Source organism: Seriola aureovittata, chromosome 9, assembly GCF_021018895.1.
Source record: "Seriola aureovittata isolate HTS-2021-v1 ecotype China chromosome 9, ASM2101889v1, whole genome shotgun sequence".
NCBI lineage: Eukaryota > Metazoa > Chordata > Actinopteri > Carangiformes > Carangidae > Seriola > Seriola aureovittata.
In genome coordinates, this window is record NC_079372.1 from 19,517,277 (window position 1) to 19,536,055 (window position 18,779).

General features: G+C 42.7%; 2 protein-coding genes across 3 annotated transcripts in view; one reads left to right on the plus strand and one right to left on the minus strand.

Moving 5' to 3' along the window:
* Positions 1-18,779, plus strand: part of mtor (mechanistic target of rapamycin kinase) — an 81,709-nt gene that overhangs the window by 19,459 nt on the left and 43,471 nt on the right. For both annotated transcript variants that reach the window (XM_056384417.1, XM_056384418.1), the window contains exons 22-28: positions 2,356-2,468; positions 2,856-3,018; positions 3,506-3,598; positions 4,009-4,155; positions 4,752-4,894; positions 6,631-6,793; positions 8,209-8,354. In XM_056384417.1, coding sequence (XP_056240392.1) covers positions 2,356-2,468; positions 2,856-3,018; positions 3,506-3,598; positions 4,009-4,155; positions 4,752-4,894; positions 6,631-6,793; positions 8,209-8,354 — 968 coding nt within the window. The remainder of the gene's footprint in view (positions 1-2,355; positions 2,469-2,855; positions 3,019-3,505; positions 3,599-4,008; positions 4,156-4,751; positions 4,895-6,630; positions 6,794-8,208; positions 8,355-18,779) is intronic.
* Positions 11,315-14,790, minus strand: angptl7 (angiopoietin-like 7). Its single transcript, XM_056384419.1, has 5 exons — positions 14,228-14,790; positions 12,916-13,016; positions 12,641-12,835; positions 12,210-12,405; positions 11,315-12,096 (listed from the first exon to the last, which is right to left on the minus strand). The coding sequence occupies exons 1-5, from the start codon at positions 14,586-14,588 to the stop codon at positions 11,927-11,929; spliced, it is 1,023 nt and encodes a 340-aa protein (XP_056240394.1). The 5' UTR covers positions 14,589-14,790; the 3' UTR covers positions 11,315-11,926.

Consider the following 18,779-nt stretch of genomic DNA (forward strand, 5'->3'; position numbering starts at 1 on the left):
TAATAGAGACCGTTCAGTGCCTGTTATTAATTATGGCAGTCGAAGAGTAATACCCGTGTCACAGTATAAAATGACCCCAAACAATGTTACATAACTGATTTTCTTTTTTTTAGGTCAGAGTTTACCACTCAGCTCACTTTGACATTTGACAACTTCACTGATTAATGTAGGAAAAGTGACACATTGTGTGTCATAAATCCGGTGGAGAAAGTGCAGTAATGAGATTGAAAAGATCATATGTCAGATCCGAGTTGGTATTTGAGTACATAACTTCATTTTTCTAGCGCTGCCAAGAGGAATGACTGTTTAAAAACTACTCCCATCACTCCACACTCTTTGAGGAAGCACAGGAGCGCAGCCCACATTTGACTTACTGTGGCACTGTTTTCTGTTTGTGGTTTCCGACAATATCCATCAAGACCGTTCAGGTCTAAGCCGTTCGCTTGTAATGCAGCAGTTCAAAGACGGTATAGACCTGTAGCTAACACACTCTCCTGTTTCAGCAGCTGCTGCCAGTAGTTGTCAGGGTTTTCCCTCAAACCCTAAATCATGGTCTGGGTGAAGACCACAAAGGCAGAATCATAAGGAGCACTGTCATCTAGTGCTCTCGGCTCTGGTGCAGTTCTGTCTCAGAGTCTGCAGTATTAGATAACCCAGCAGCCCACAGTCTGGAGAGTCTATAACTGGGTCTGGAGCGTAATCTTAAGCACAGGATGGGGGTCATGAAATGGGGGGGACCTGGGAATCAGGTTACCTTCCAGTCCAGAGTAGAAGAAAAGAAAAACATACTTCCATCATTTCATGGAGTTCTTTTTTTTTCTTCTGTCCAGCCACCGATACCCCACAGCACAAGCACGCACACACACACACACACACACACACACACTTGCACACCTCCACCTCGGCTTCCTGCTGTCTCGCCGTGTGCAATTTAGACATGGTGTTGGAGGTGCGGGTTGTGTGTTGGGGGGCCTGAGGGTGGGTTTGTTGGCTGCAACATACGTCATCCTTTAAGACCACCATCTATCCACGTACGCTGCTCACACATGCTCCACACAAGATGGCTTGAACATTAGACCAAACTACAGAAACCCTCTGAAAAAACAAAAAAACAACCACACAGTTACATTTTTATTTAAGATGTGTCGTGGACAGCTGGCTGACTGGATGGAAACAGCACTCAAAACTTTACCTTCAGACTGTTGCGTCATGACGGCTTCAAAATGTCTGCACCAGAATCAGATTTGGTGTCACCCCATTAGAAATTACATGAAAAGTTTCCACAGCGCTCAGAAAAAAATTGGTGTGTTATCCTTATTATATTGTCTAATCATGATGGACGAGGATCGCGCTCAATTACGGGAAGTCACCTTATGTTCAGACGACAAGTAGGCAACCAGTCTTTTTGGCCGCCCCTCCCTCATCAGTGTCATTACCACGTTTTGAAATTGCAACAAGAAGATATACGAACAGCTGATGGATGTGTCTGTGCTCACTCACAATGAAACCATTGAGTTAGAATCCCATTAAGGTTTGCAGAGGAAACATCATTGTAATATAAGCTCCGATTTGTTTCCCATCTCAGTTGTGCTTCTAATTTTAATCATCTTGATGACACGAATAAATGATGCAAAAATTTAACTGGCACGACTACCACCAGGTTCTTAGAAGAAAGTGATCACGCAGTTAGTTAGTTAGGTGACGTACACGCTATGCTTTACTCAGTGCATGTGATGGCCACATTTCTCAGGAACATTACAGGAACATTATTTGTAAAGGTGTAATAGACGAGTGCACATTTACAACCCTGATTTCCTTTTTTTACAAAGGTATTTTGCCCCTGGAGGACTACAGGGAGGTGCTGGAAGTCAGATTTTGCACTTAGTAAAAGAAAGAGAGAAGAAATAAATAATAACAAAGAAGGGGGTTTAGGAATGGATAAACTTCTACAGACTCTAAAACTGACAAAAATCACATGTCACATGTATGTGTATTATATGACAGCAGGCCCACCAGCGCGCCCTGCATCGCGTGTTTCAGTGTGGAGTATTGTATTTGAAATATGCCATATTAGTGGCTCTAGTGCACTTTGTATTGTATTTTTGTGGTCCGTGTGCTTTGAAGCGACATACAAGTAAGTTATCTGGTTATTCGCTCAACTCATAGTATTGCAGGGTTTTCCTGGGAAGGCTAGCGTGTATGCCAGCACCTCGCTGAAACGCAACACCGTCCGGCTTTTCTTTTAGAGTTCCTCAAGAAAAACCATTTAACCATAACAAGCTCATTAAAGTGAAACCCGCTCATGTTGAGTGTTGCGGTATTTGGGACTGAGCAGCCTGTGCTTTTAATTTGCAGCTGCTGAACGCCATCCAGCTGTTTGGTGCCAACCTAGACGACTACCTCCACTTGCTGCTGCCTCCCATTGTCAAGCTGTTTGATGCCCCCGATGTGCCCCTGCAGGCCCGCAAGTCAGTACCGCACACAACTGCCCCTTGCGCTCACGCAGCTGTAGTTTGAGATCTAAATACTTAATATTTAAATCCATTCTCACTGGAATCCTCAATGGATTTTTATTGATTTAACTTAGATGTGTTATCTCTTAAGTTTTTTTATTTTAATTTGTGACACACTTTCACCACAGAACTGGAAAAATGAAACTAGAAGCTTCTTTCTAGGGCTTCCATTTTTATTTGCACTTTCTTTGACATAGAAGAATCTAGCTGGTAACTACCTCAACCTTTCACATGTTAAAAAGTCCTTCAGAGCAGGCCATGTCTCTGTTTGTCTCTGTCTTCCTAATATTTAAGTGAAACTGAGCTCCCTCTGTTCATCTGTTTTTCCTCTGTATGGTTCAGGGTTGCCTTGGAGACACTTGACCGGCTGACAGAGTCCCTGGACTTCACAGACTACGCCTCACGCATTATCCACCCGATTGTTCGGACACTTGACAGCACGCCTGAACTGCGCTCCACCTCTATGGACACCCTGTCCTCGCTTGTGTTCCAGTTGGGCAAGAAAGTAACTACAGCCGTCCCCGGGGCTCATTTTAGATGTAGCTATCATTCAGTAGACTCCTTCCTCCCTCCCTACTGCTGGCTTCACAAGAACAGCATTTCGGTAACCCCCCTACCCCTCCACTCCCACCCCGAGTTTTTATTACTTCCTGCCAGACTGTTGATGTCATTGGCCGTTTGACGGCGGGGGGTGGTGTTTATGAGAGTGGATGAGGTCACATTTACCCCCTCTCCCCCCTTCCTCCTGAGCCTTCCCCTCCCTTATCCCTAAACCATCCTATGGTTTTCAGGCCTAACCTCACCAGCCGCCAGTCCACGTGCAGCCACATCTGGCAGTGAATGTACAGGGGAAGCTTTTGATCTGAGGCTCATAGTGGTTAGATACTCAGTTATTTGGCTCATGATGAGGGGAAAGAGGTAGCAAGACTAAACCACATAAAGCCCACAAACACCCTTTTATTTACTCTGCTTTCCTTCCCTCTCATTTTCAGTACCAGATCTTCATCCCCATGGTGAACAAAGTGATGCTGAAACACAGGATCAACCACCAGCGTTATGACATACTCATCTGTCGCATTGTTAAGGTCAGTCCCCCTCAATATATCCAGCTTTTCTCACGTACATAATAAACCAGTCGAAACTTTGAACATTTCCAACATGTCTCCTGGATTCATGAGCATCTGTTCGTTATTCTCTGCCTTTTGCTGAGTCAGGTGCAAACACATTAATCCTCCATGACACAGAGCAACTTCACATGGTCCAGCAATAAATTACATAATAATAATAAATAAAAAACACTTTTTCTATGTGCAGTTCACCATAAGCAAGTCATTACCATGCCGTGTTTATCAACAGTTATCCCCCAGGAAGGAAATACACTTCCACGTTCACAAAGCATGTTTTGATGCATGACTCAACAGTCAGTCTGTGTGTGGGCTGTGTGTGTGTGTGTGGCCTGTGTATGTGTGTGTGTATGTGTTTGTGGTCATAATAGGGCTATACTCTGGCTGAGGAGGAAGAGGACCCTCTAATCTTTCAGCATCGCCAGCTTCGCGGTAACCAAGGCGATGCTCTTGTCAGCGGGCCAGTGGAGGCGGGGCCTATGAAAAAGCTTCACGTCAGCACTACGGCACTTCAGAAGGTTAGAAGGGGAAACTTTTACTGATTCATACTTTCATAAGGAGTGGTAACACTGAAGATGTCCAGCATTTTGTTTCACTGGTGCAGATGTTGAGTGCAGATATTGCACACTGTAAACAGTACAAGCCCATAGTTTACTTGTGGTGATGACATGCAGATCAACAAACTAAACTGTTGACAAAGGGAAAAACCAGAACAAATAAGCAGAGGAACACAGTGACTGCAGATTTAATCATACCGGGAACACGGGGGTCACCGTACGGTTTGATGAATATGAAAATGAAAATGATGTGAATCATGTGCCTGTGGCCTTCACTGTCACCAGATCTCAGCCCAGTAAATACCATAGGGAGACTGACATGCAGACTGACACAGCACACTCCACCAACATCATCAAAAAATACCTAATATGGCGGTCTTTTGGAAGAATGTGGTTCCATTCTTTGGAGAATTTGATGAACAGTAACAAAAAATTTTGTATGTGAGAATCTCAGCCAGATCATCCCACACCTGTGACACTCAGGTCTGGAGAAACTTCGTTGCTCCCACGTAGTTCCCAGTGACTTCAGAAGTGAATGACTCCTGTCTCTTTCGCAGGCTTGGGGTGCGGCCAGGAAGGTGTCCAAAGATGACTGGCTGGAGTGGCTGAGGCGCTTGAGTGTCGTCTTGCTCAAGGAGTCTTCCTCACCGGCCCTGCGATCGTGCTGGTCACTGGCTCAGACTTACATTCCCCTCGCCAGGTACAATATTTCTCTCACAGTAGTTCACTTCTTCCTTCCTCCTTTTATTTTCTTCGTGTCTCATGTCTTTAATGCTTCACATTCAAGATGGACCACAGCAGCAAAAAATTTCATTTTAAAAGGTTAAAATTGCAGTTTTTGCCGATTAATCTACACTGAGTAATCCTTAAAGAAAGCTGCAAATTTATTAGAAATCAAAAACTGAAATCTCTCATTTACAAAAGTAAATAGGAAATAAATAGCAGTGAACTTTCTGTAGACCTCCACAATAAATTGTGGCAAAGCATGGATCAGAGCGAGGGTAAAAAACCATTTCTAAAGCTTCGAGTGTTCCCAGGAGCACAGTGGTCTCAATAATTGTGAAATAGAAGAAGTTTTAAGTACCACTCGGACTCTTCCTGGAGTTAGCTGTCCGGCCAAACGGAGCAACTGGGTAAGACTGGGAGGCGACCAAGAACCTAACGGTGACTCTAACAGAGCTTCAGAGCTCTGCAGAGATGGGAGAACCTGCTGGAAGGACGACCAGCTCGGCAGCGCTGCCTCATTCAGGCCTTTATGGTGGGGCGTCTAGACGGAGGCCGCTTTGAATAAAAAGCACATGAGACAGCACACTCTGAGTTTGCCAAACAGTATTGAAAGGACTTTAGGAGCATGAGGGAAAAGATTCAATGGTCTGATGAGACGAAAATTGAACTGCTCTTCACCTGGCTAATACCATCGCTATGGTGAACCATGGTACTGGCAGAATCATACTAGGGGGCGCTTCTCAGCTGCAGGGACAGGGAGACTGGTCAGAGTGCACAAGACCCGAGACTGGGGTCACAGTTCCCCTTTGAGCACAACAGTGACCTGAAGCATACAGCCAAGACAACTCTGGAGGGGCTTCAGGACCCCGTGCAACATCTGGAGATAGACCTGAAGATGGCAGTTCACAGATGTTCCCCATCCAATCTCATGGAGCTCGAGAGGAGCTGCCAGTAGGAATGAGATAAATTGCCCAAATGCAGCCGTACAAAATTTGCTGAACTGAAGTTGAAACTTCTTCAAGGTGCCCAACTGTGATTGATGGAGCCGTGAATTGAATGAATTGATGTGAATACTTTTGTAAATTTGAGATTTCACTTTTTAATTTTGATTAGATTTGCAAAAATACGTAAAAAGATGTTTTCACTTTGTCCTCATGGGTTATTGAGTGTAGAGTTATGAATCTATAACACAGTAGTGTGCAAAAAAGTGAAGGGGTCTGCGTGCTTTCTGCGAGGCCACTGTAACCCCCGTATTAATGCAGAGAGGTAACAGAGTTTGAAGCTCTGTGCTTGTGCTTTGCACCTCTAGTGGTCGGAAAGCTGAGGGCTTTGGACAACCGCCGTTTAGCGCAGCAGTGAAAACATATAGCTCCGTTCATTGCGGAGCAGCTCAGGTACCAGCAGTACAAGACTGGTTGTGCTGGCTACTACTTTCCAGATGTGACTGTGTGTAACCGTAAATGTGAAGCAGATTGCGACTGAAAAATACAATAAATGCTCTGTGATCAAAGCTGTAAAACAACAATATACTCGGTTATACAGTCATCCTTCTTTACAAGCTACACAATAATCTTGCTACGGATTGATTTGCTGGTCTCCCAAATTCATTTAAAGCCTGCTTCTAAAAGAAATCCCAATTTTAATGTTGTGTCGCACATTGTGTGTCCTTTTTTGTTTTAATGCATAAATGCTGTTTCCGTGGCCCTACAGGGACCTGTTCAACGCGGCCTTCCTGTCCTGTTGGTCTGAGCTGAGTGAGGACCAGCAGGATGAGCTCATCCGCAGCATTGAATTAGCTCTCACCTCCCAGGACATCGCTGAGGTCACACAGACTCTACTCAACCTGGCAGAGTTCATGGAACACAGTGACAAGGTTAGCATTGAGCTGTAGCAGCTACATTAAACCACAGAGTCACTGTGGTGCAGTTACAGTTTCACACATGTAGTGGTTTATTAGTGTGCTTGAGGTTTGTATCTCAACTGCATTTTCTAAATACAAAGCTTCTGATATTGATATTCTATTTTAAAGGGCTGATAAGTAAAATAGGCTTTACCTGCCTGATAGAATATAATCTCTAAATCTACAGAGGTTAGGCGTTACTCTTACTACCAATGCCTCAGCTGTAACTTCTCCATTTTTTTCTCTTTAGCTTTTTATACAAACTGTCCAGCCCCTTTCAGGAACAAAAAGTACCTGCCCATTGAATGTGCATGACATTATATGGACTCTTTGATGTTGAAATACCATTTGAAAATAGGCTGTACTAAAATGTGTCTCCAGCTGGCAAAGCAGTAGCCTTCAAACCTCATGTGTTTTAATGTCGTCTTGACCCAGTTAATTTTATGTCTTCTATTGTCATCATCGCACCTTCTGACTAAGTTGTGCATGAAAGTATTCAATGTTTTGAATTTATGCACCTGTTTTAAAAGTAGAAGTTTATGACAGAACGTGCACAGTTTATCAGTTAGTAAATTACTTCCACACTCTCCTCATTTCATATTTTAGTGGCCCCATCAGTGTCACAATTCAGCGCAGTTTGGCAGACCTGCATTGTGGCATGAGCAACTGTGATGTGGGAAAGGTGCAACTGAAACGGCACAGTAAAAGGAATTGTTTAAACGGATGCTGTATTGCTGATTTGAAGTTTGCCCAAACTGCACTGCAGCAGACGACGGTTAATTAATGGGTCCAAAAATATGAGAGGTGATCGGAAAACATTCCGGCTGCTATCACTTTGATCAAACTGAGAACAGGAGTGTAGGAGATAACAGGTGTTGGAAGGTTAACAGAGAAAGCCTTTCAAGTTTGCACTTTCTCTCTCTAGTCGGCTGTTTGACCATGTGTTGGGCTAATTAGTGACGATACTGTTACGTTGAGGGCAGAAACCGTCATGGTTGGGTCATAGTAATAATAGGTTTCAGCAGGGACCCCCTGCTGTGAGGCTGCAGGAGAAAACACATAAAGCTTCCCGCTCTGAGCTAGTGGAAAGAAGAGCATGAGATGCTTTCTGCAGGCTCCCACACATCTTTTTGCAATTAGCTACGAAGGGCGCATAAATACAAATCACTTAAATGCTTCATCAATCTACCTTACTCCTGTCAGTTGCAAAAGAGTTACAGTGTGCGTTAAAATAAAAACAGTCAGTGAGACATGAGCAGAATAAAGTCTGTTGATGGCACAAACTGCACTGATTACGGATAGAGGACAGTAGAGGTCACGCACAACTATTCATTCAAGCTTCATCTCATTTAGGAATAAGATTTAATACGGTTTGTCTCTTTTTCCAGGGCCCTTTGCCTCTGAGGGATGATAATGGTATTGTGCTGCTTGGTGAGAGAGCTGCCAAGTGTCGTGCCTACGCCAAAGCCCTGCATTACAAAGAGCTGGAGTTTCAGAAAGGTCCTTCTCCTCTCATCCTGGAGTCTCTTATCAGGTAGGAGGTCTGAAAAACCCAGAAGCAAACTTTTGTTTTTCTCGTTTAATGAGAAGCAACCACAGCCTTTATAAACTGTGAGCAGCTGAACTCAAGTCTTTCTTATTCGCAGAATTTGACTGAAAACGGCAAAAATACGAGTTTTATTCTTGACATGAACTAAACAAATAAGAAATGACGATGCTTCATGCTCCACATAACTTATTCTTTGGTGTAATTTCTCCAAATAAATAAAAACAAATAAAACTCTCATAAACTTTTAGATCATAACATAATTCGGTGTCATTGGGAGGTAATTAATTGCTAATTTCTTTACTCTTCCTAATGATGCTCATCACAAAAACTAGGTTTGTCATGTACCTCTGTGATTAACAGTTATTGCATTAGAAGTTATTGCTAAAACAAACATTAAATTACCTTCTCAGAGTCAAATTTTAAACTAATAAATACACAAAGAAATGATCTTATACAAATCCTCCTGTCCCATAACCCTTTGATATCTTCTGTCATCTTTTCCATCCCCTTTTCTCATCCTTCTTTATTTCTGTGTTTTTGGCATGGTGCAGAGAAATCTGTTTTCCAGGCATTTAATTGGACGCTTGCCTCCTTTTCATCTACGAGTGTCTGGACTTGTGTTTCTCAGGGGCCTGTTTTCAATTTCTTAGGAGCCTTGATGATGATGAATGATGGGAGCCGGCACTCTGGTGTTTTCAATATCCCCATCTGGTTCTCACCTCTCTAGGATTTCCCATAAAAAGATCTAGAGGCCGGTGTGCAGAAAGCACAATGCAAACCTGGCTCGACTGAGTCGTGGCTGTATTAGGAAAAAAAAAAAAAAACGTGTTCATATCTAATGCACACTTTTTGATGACGAGGAGGCGTCGTCACTGGTATTTTAGTAACTGATGAGTCATGGTGTTTGTAAGGGAGTGCGATTATTTCAGGAATTGTTCCTTGTATTCTCTCATATGGATCTTCAGTTAAAATTCAGGGTATTAAACCTGAATAAGTGATGTACTCGTAATAGTATAAATTTTTATGAGTTGTAACTGGGACTGAATAATGTGTGATGGATTTTAAGAAAATCAAAAGAATTAGTTTGTGGCCTGAGTATATTCTCAGACCCCACAGCTCCGGATAGAGCCAGGGAACTGGTCACATTTTCCGCATTATTCCCAACAACAGAGGAACACTGTTAATTGAGCATTTGGCATTTGGGGTTATTATGGAGTGTCTTTAAATCGTCTTGTTCTCGTGGAAATTTTTGTTGAATTCGACAATATGTCATAGAAGATAATGACGGGGGGTGGGGGGGGTGAAAGGTGCATGATAGGTGTTATGAAGGTCTCTCTATGAAAGTAAAATGCATTGTAAGTTACAAAGGAACTGTGAATTTGCTGGTTCCATCACCGGTGTAATGACTGGAGCTGGGCCGTGTGGCATCTGGACCATGTGTTAATGATAAATGTATAGCCATATTGTCACCAGGAACCACGGAAATGCTTGGAAAATGGAATTTTAAATGACGTTTAGTTTGTTCAGACACATAGAGGGCTGCAAACTGTTAAGCAAAATGTCATCTTATGCTTTCCTCTAGCGCGGCTTTGGTGCATAATTTTGATTTAACCTCTAAACTGCTTCAACGGAATCAATGTATGAGTAGAAGGGGGCGGACACACAAGCAGGAAAACTTGTACGATGTAATGCAATCCAGTAGCGCTGCGATGTACCTACTTTGTGGTTACGATGTTGTACTTCCTGTTATGGCTCAGTAAGTGTGGTTTTCCCCTGAGAAAAATAACAAGTGGAACACCTCATACAATATAGTGTGTAGGTTTATTTATATACACAGGTTCATATAAATAAGAAGCAGAGAAAATAATTCACTTCAACAACATCACAAATGTTCCCCCAAGTTGAATCCACAACTCTCTGACACAGTCCCAAGAAAATTTAAACCATCCATCATAGTGGAATACAGTTTACCACAACACAGTGTCAGGATGCTTAAGTTTGACATAAAAATTACATAAACACAGTTACTGTAAAACAAGACCTATTTCATAAATACACACCATAAATATAATGTTATTGCTCAGGCTGAAATAAACCCATTAAAATGTTTTTTTTTTTTTATACCTTTTTGGATTCCCTGGGTTTGGTTTACTCTAAATACCTCCCTGAAGTTTAACTTCCCTGAAAAATAATGTGAAGTTCCTTTGCAGAGGTTATGTTTCCTGAGCGAGGCATGCTGCCTCTGTGGAGACATAAAGGTTTATGTCAATAGTAAGGTATACGTCACTTGTAACAGACCTCCAATAGTTGCATTTACACCCTCCACCAGTGTTCAGGGTCTGCTGCTGCTGTTGTTGTTGGGAGACAAGTTTGAATACTTTGAGTCCTGGTCGTTTGTCACTGTCTGACCGTCTTTTTTTAAGTGCCCTTTATTGCTCTGTGGCCATTTCTTTTACAGGGAAGGGTTAAATGCTGTGCTTTAATTAGATGTTTACCCTTACTAACGTGTCACCTTGTAAAAGGAAGAGAATCTGACTGAGCCCACCACTGAGCCTGTATGGGCAGTGCTCCCTGTCTGGAGGTATTTGAATGCTCCAAGGAATTCTGTCGGTTCAAAGCAAAATGGTGTTATTGTTGTCAGAGTAGTAAACCTGGAGGCATTTAACTCGATGGCAGAATGGAGTGTGTGTGTGTTTGTGTGTGTGGTCTTCATTCCTGCCTTCTGTTTAGCTGTCCTGGGACCTTTTGGCCAGGCTGTCAGGACACGACCCAAGAGTCAGAGGTCAGCGGCTCGGGGGCAAATTTGTCGCCATTATTGGAAATGAATGGACGCCTAGGAAGACCTTGACTTTTCTTTTAGACTCCCATTGATTTTCTCACAGCTATTCTGAAGTGAGGAGAATGATATGATGAAGAAGAAGGAGACACATGCACTATTCACTATGTTTCTTTTAAAAAATATGTTTATTTTCTATCACATAAAACAACATAATTACAGACCTGTACACATTTTACAAATTACACATTTCCATCATCAATGGTTAGGATTTTACAATAAAATGCAGCGTAATTCATAGAAAATACCTTTTGGTGTTTGGTCCCATTCCAGCAACTCACAAAGATCCTTTAGATTAAATAGTTCCTACCAGTCCTTAATGATTTAATCCCGAACCAGACCAGTCTGGGCTGCTTCTTGCCTCTACCCATAAACAGCTTGTGTTAACTAAAAAATACATCCTAGTGCTTTCAAGACAAATGAGAGAAGGAATCAAAATCTAGTTACCCATATGGGACAGTGGTAAAGAGCATCTATCAAAGCTTTTTAAAAAATAAAAATATATTTACTGATAAATACACAAAACGAACTACAATTTACAATCAAACACGGCAGACACATTACACATTCATCTGACTGAAACTTAACCAGACCATCACAAACAACAATTTTCATTCCTTTCGCAGTCGAGGGAAGGCTACGATTCGGTTGAACAGGTATGAGTGAAATCTCTCGGCATTCACGCTCATTATCAGGATCCAGGAGACTCGGTGGAAGGATCTTATGGTTGAAAACCAACAGGCCGGACCTTCATCTCCACTTTCTTGAGGGAGTAGTTGGGCCCGTGCCAGCCGTACCAAGTGATCCCATCTGTGTTCTTCGTGTGCTCACCGTAGCGGTAAAAAACGCCATTCAAGTTTGAGTCAGTGCAGCAGTTGTACCAGTAACCACCTGCAAGGAGGCGAGGGGGGGAAAAGAATCAGATTTATTGCTCTTTTGAGGGAAATAATCTTCTGCAAATGACTACATGGATTGTTTGGGTTTGCGTTGTTCTCATTATTTACCTTTGCGCAGGGAAGCGCAGTCGTCCACACATTTGTCATTGTCCTTGTTGATGGTGCTGAAGTTGGTGTTGTTGTGGTAGCGCAGGGAATCGCCAGCGCTCCCGCTGTAGTTGGCAAGGAAGAGCTTGTAGCTGTTGAGCTCATTACCCACAGTGAAAAAGCCGTACTCAGCGTAGCGTGTCTGTCCTTCCCAGTCCTGCATTGGAAAACACATATAACACGATTAAGAGAGGGACTATTGTTGTAGAAGCTGAGAATATTAGCTCTCACAGTCGGCCTGACGTCTCCAAAAGTTTGATTTATGAATAATTTTCTTTCGCTCTGTACCCCGCAGGGATAAATTGAAACCGTTTATGCATGGCTTACGTATTCTTGCTATTTTAAGAGTTTCTGGCCAAGCCTGCGTGAGTTCTGTGTTCTCTAATACGTACCTCCATCTCAATCCTGAGCACAGTGGGCTGCCTTGTTAGGCGGAAGATGTGGTCGTTGCCCAGCCAGAAGTCTCCACGGATGGATCCGAATCCACTTTTGTACTGCTTCCAGTCACGGTTGAATGATGTCAGGCCGACTTTGCGCCTTTGGATTAGAGTCCAGCCTCCTCCATTCGTATCCATATCGCAGAAGACCTGAAAGCATTCAGCGATATTTAACACGGCGCAGAGAGAAGAAGTACACAAAGAGGACACGAGACTGGAGCGGAACTTACGCTCAGCTCAGGTGTTCCCAGGAAGTCATCTTTAGGCAGTTTGTACTCGCCAGAGATCTTGTAGTTCTTGCTGTAGAGCGATGCACAGTCATATATGGCATCTGGAATAAAAAAAGGAACATCTTAAGTTATGCTAAAACCATATGCAGTTTCATGAGCAGCGCTCATAATCTGAATGTCATAAATTCTAACAGCTTCACGGAGGATTGAGTAATTGGACAGATGAAAAAATGATCTTTTCCCCCGACTAGCAGCAAAATAGATGAAAACAGAGTGTGATATGCATCGCAGGGCCCAGATTTCTTGCATCGTTCCCTTATTTTACTCCTGTTACAGTATGGTCATGCCATTAATAGGGCTATGAGATCACTATGGAGCAGTGAGCCCAATACTTAAAAAGTCTATATAAAAAAGAAAAAAGAGAGAGATGGAAACCTTCCACTTCTTTGTAATCTTTGCATCCCTTCCTGTTCTGCTCTCCCGTCTCTAATTTACTCAAGTTTTAAAAAGGTCTCTGTGTTCTCTGTGCCAGTGACATGAATGTGGCCCTGTTGGACCACACAGTCGAGGTAGTGTAATAATAAACTACGTCATGCCTGCTTAACCTCTCTGCGCCAGCCAGGGCTGATTAGTGGCGCATTTTAAGTTGAGTTGAATGGCGGAGACGATATGGCTTTGATGGAACTGGTTATTGACAGCCCTGCACATGGGCCTCCACGGCTCCAAATGAATGCTTTTGACTGCTGCCGGGCGGCTCACTGTAATCTACCTCACAGCCAACGCACAGGAGCGATGGGCAGGGCTGATTATAGTTTTCACAGCTGCGATAAATATATAGTGTTCTCTGTGCAAAATATTTGACCTATTTGAGAACTGTTGTGTAAAATTTTGTTGCTGGCATCACAGTGACATGAGGCTTCTCTCAGCTTGTGGTTTATCTCATCAGTTCAAGAATGAGCAGTCTCTGAATGAAAAGAAGCCTTGGTGAGATATTAAACTTCACACAATCTAAGAATATGCAGAATTGAGAGAGGCTGAAAAGGTTGCTAAACAAAAGGCACATATGAGGTTCAGTCATATATAAAATCTGCGTCCAGGTGCGGAAATGATTAAAGACCTGGAGCGTGAACTTTTAACAGCAGCTGCAGATTGTAAGAGGCAGGTCAGAAATGCACCAGAGTCACTGATGGATCAGTTTTACCACGTGACCTGTTCAGCTAAAACCATATTCCTGCAGTTTTTTTTGAGAGATTATAACATGAGCAAACCACTTGAGAAAGAATGTCATTACAGTACAAGTGTTAATGCTCACCTGATGAGCTCTGAGGGGCAGAGTGTAGGGTTTGCAGCTGCATGATCTCCACACGGTTGTTGATCTCTGAGTACTTGCTCTCTGCCTCCGTGACCCGAGCTTCCTGCTGCCGGTTCTGCTTGTCCAGCTCCATTATTTGCCTCACGACGCTCATCAAGTCTGTCTCCTGCTTGCGACTCACCTCCTCGAGGAGGCTGGTCAGATTGGCCACCTGAACCTTGAGAGAGCGCACCTCGTCGCAGCACTGAGCCTTGGCCGGCTTTGCGGGTGCCAGTCTCTTCTTAGGATTCTGGGCCCATGTCTCTGCTAATAGGAGCAGCGTGACCCCCAGAGCCACTACACACAAGTTTACCTTTGCCATTTTCTTTCTAAAATTACAAATGCTCTAGATTTCTACACAATCTCAGGCGTCTTCTGCTTTTGGTGTTCAGAAGTAGTCAGTCCCTGACGAAGATCTTTGCTAGAAATATTGAATGAACGCGAGTTTCGACTGACCAATCGAGTGGGAGCTCTCTGTTGACCAGCGGCTCACTCAGGCTCCGTCTTACTTCTTCAGTGAAACCCTCCTCTGCCTGAGCATCTTAAATATTTTGCATGTGGGTCCTCCCCCTCTCTCTGCTGGTGCACACCAGTCACCATGCTGACCCTCTCAAACCTCCTGGGTGGAGGACCTTTCCCATCCCTCCTCCTCCCCCCTTTGCCCCCCCCCCCCTCCCCTCCTCTCCCCTCCTCTCCCCTCATCTTACTTTCACTCATTCCACAAAAGTTTCGCCCACGTTTCTCCTCACTCAGTCGGATGTTGAAGGTTTCTGGGCAGTAATGTTTTTTCTCTGTTTTTTTTTTTTTTGCCTGTGACTGGAAGAGCAACATAAGGAGCTGAGGAAACAAAATAAAGGCTACTGTCTGAACTTGTTGTGCCTCCACTATTCGCCACTTGTTACTCTGTGGAAATGCAAACTCCGAAATGCTTTTCTATTTAACTCACTCATTCAGCTAAACAGAAACATCGTTAAAACATTTGAATACTGGTTTTAGGCAGTCATATGTAATTTTCTTCCCTTTCTTCACAATTACTTTGTTAATAACAGTTTTTACTATATCCTTGGGGCAAACCATTTCTTCAGTGAATTCGGTCTTTACATGCCGAGAGATGTGTGAAGTCACTAAGTACTCTTAATTGTGGGTTAAGTGTTCTATTGATGCTCCCTTTTTTTTTTTGACAGATGTTAAAGCAGGCGTGTTTTTTCCCCTGAGCGTTTCAGCTTCAAATATCAGAAGAAGAAAGTTTAGTGAAACCTTTAGGATAGAATTAGACCAAAATACAGTTTGCAGTAAGTGGAAAGAATTTGTTCAGGAGAAGAATCTGAATGTGCTGCCTACATATGTAAAGGCTTTACACTTTGCCATCACACATGTTTAAGTGGTATAGCGTTAATCCGTTGGAGGAGAGAACAACTAATTGAAGTGATATTCTTGTGGCTTTTTTTGAATAGCAGATGGAATTGGCTTTTATTATAGCACAGAGATTTCCAGGCTGCAAAAATTAGATTTTTTTAAAAGTTATTAAGCACCGTAAAAGTGCAGGAAACACTGTAATCACCCAGATATAGAGTGCTCTCCTTTTCTTGTGACTTCCAGAGCTGAAAAGATCAGTTAAAGCATCAGTTAATCACTTAATGATTTTACCCCAGGTCAGTGTGTCTGTCTGAATTAGGTATAACAGAGCTCCACAGAATGGTTTGTATCACGTTACATGGACTAATTCACTCAATAATTTTTGTATTACGCTAGATTTGATTTATAGGGGAAACACTGCTGAAGGGAAACACTCAGAGGCATTTAATATGAACATTCAAGTTTAGGAGTTTGAGCCATGTTTAACACCTACATTTGTGGAAAATACAAAGCAGCCCTTGGCCCAGTGAATGTCTTCCTTTCAAAGTCTGCTGGTGGTTGGAACCACCATTTACAATCTGCTGCTTTGATTTGTGTGGCTTAATAATGATGTTTACAAAGTTCTTTCTTCTAGATTGTTTTCCCCTTTAAAACTTTTAACATGTAACCGGTGGAGGGGGAGAATAAAACCTGCGCAATGTCTGGGAAATCTAAGATCTCTATTCAGTGGGATTTTTTCAATTTTTATCTCATCACAACTTCCCGGAGGAGCTGTCACCCCTGCCAACTTGAAGGAGACACCTTTCCGAGATTAGGGACAAGGTGGGGAGGGAGGGAGGAGGGGGGTGATCAGAGTTTGTCATGAGCAATGAGGCAACGGAGCATGGATTCCTATGTATGATCATTGCTGAACAAAGTAGTGTTACTGCCACGGTGAAGTGCCAGAGTATTCTGTAGATGCAGGCACTTGTGCATAACGACTGAGACATGGCTGCACCACGACATTCCTGTCTATTTTTACTTGGAAGTTTATGGCCTTTCCCCTTCTCCACATGGACGGGACCGAACTGTCTGGAAAAAGACAAGGACGTTCAATAAACTGTTCAAAAAAAGTTGACAATACACAGCAAAGTACAGTAGAACTACTGTGTTTAAGCCTCTGAAGACCCTGTTGGGTTTTGGGACCTCTTGCACTATGGAGCGATGTTTCTGTGAGCGTGTCTCATGCATGTGCACATGGAAGATGTGATGCACATTCCTGCTTGGACTGAAACTAAAAATCACTGAGTCAAAGTCTGCCTCAGCTGCTGCACACACTGACTGTTGACAGCTGATGATTCTGCGTTTAACCTTTTTTATTTTTTAATGTAACTCTCTGAAGTTTATGGACGTGCAAATCACCAAATAACCCCATTAAACACTATTTCTAACTTGAAACACATGGTAATGGCCAATCATTAGTCCATATTTGTGCCATCACTTGCATATGAATTTAGTTTCTATAAATATAAAACACAACCAGGGGGCGTTGACTCGCTGATACATTTATATGAAATTATGTAATGTCTGAAAGCACAACGCTGGGAACAGTGGGGCAGATAGTGTTGAATATCACAGATTTGGAGCAAAAATAAAACTTGACACTTCTACCCTCGTCTACCATCTTATTACATAATTTCCCGCCACCAGTGATGTGTTTTTCTTTAAAACCTCAGGCTCTTTGTGTCCCTCCTGCCAAATGTTTGGCAAGTGTCCCTCACTTTTCTCGCTCGTTCAGGCGAACGGAGAAGGAAAACGGTTGAGATCGGTCTGCTCAGCATCATCACTGCGGTTCAGAGCACAAATAAAAAAAGTATGACTTTCCTTTTAATTCCAAAATATTACACAATTATGAATCGGCCTGTTATATTCTTTTGATGTGTCACGGCGTTGAAGCGAAATATTTGGACGTGTATAGCTCTTCCTTTTCCCAGGCATTTCGCTCCCTGGATGTTCCTGGCCAATTTTTTTACAACCGGTCACTACTTTGCAATTTCCCTTTTACTCATTGCATGGGTTTTTTTTTTTTTGGTTGTTGTTGAATGTTGACATGTGCTTTTAGTTTCCTGTATTTCTTTGATTTGTGAGACACATATGGGAGTAATAAGACATTTGTACAAGCATAATTGAAAGATAATAGGCTGCTTTCATTGCTGGTTTGCTGAGAGGTTTTAATTGCCCGACAAATTCTAAAGTTTGATTAGATCCGAGACGGTTTCCTCTCAGTTTCCCTCATTTGTCAAAAAATAATGGCAACAACTTAGCATAATGTTACGATCAGCCCTTATATTTATGTGGCTCGGTTCACGTGTAGCTGTACGTGTAGTGCTGCTTTTAGCACGAAACGCATGCAAATGAGATGATTGTAACTTTCATGGCGAGCGGTGGATGTTCAGTCTTACCTTTCCATTATATTTGAAAGTCGTCAGATGATATCTACCAGAGAGAAACTATTTAAAGTTAATTGTGTTAGGATAAGAATCTTTGCAACGATATGTTAAATATAATGGAGTTACATTAGGAAGCAGTTTACATTTCCAGCTCTGCTGCCAACGTAGAGACAGCAGAAAGTTTACTGGTCTTTTTTTATCCTTTTCACCTCAGCTCCTGAACAAATAATATCTCCACACTTGTCATATGTCTCTAACTTCAGTAACGAGATGTTTGATAGTGCGTAGTGTCCGCTGACCTCCCTGCAACTTCTAACCTTAAGTCATTGATGTGCGTCAGTCTCTTTTGGAAAAATCTGGATAATTTTGCCTTCCTGGATTCTCTCATTGCCCTAACTGCTCTCTGAGTCACATCTCACTCTCCAGCAATGCATCCCAGCGGCATCACTTTCCTTTGGTCCTGGACTCTGTCATTCAGTGCTCGTACAGGAAAGTCCAGCTGGATGCTGTTTTATACGTTAAGCAGCACACTGTTTTTTCCCCTTTGAAACAGCTTCTTTTAAACACAATTTACCCTCTAACCATGTCTCACCAGGCTCTGTGTGAAGAATGCATGGCTCCTTTTAACGTTAGAGGTATTCACTCAGCTTTAACCAAAGCCCCCTTCTTTATATGACTTCCTCGGGAAGCCCACACATTTCATTGAACAGATTTTTTCCTTTGCACTT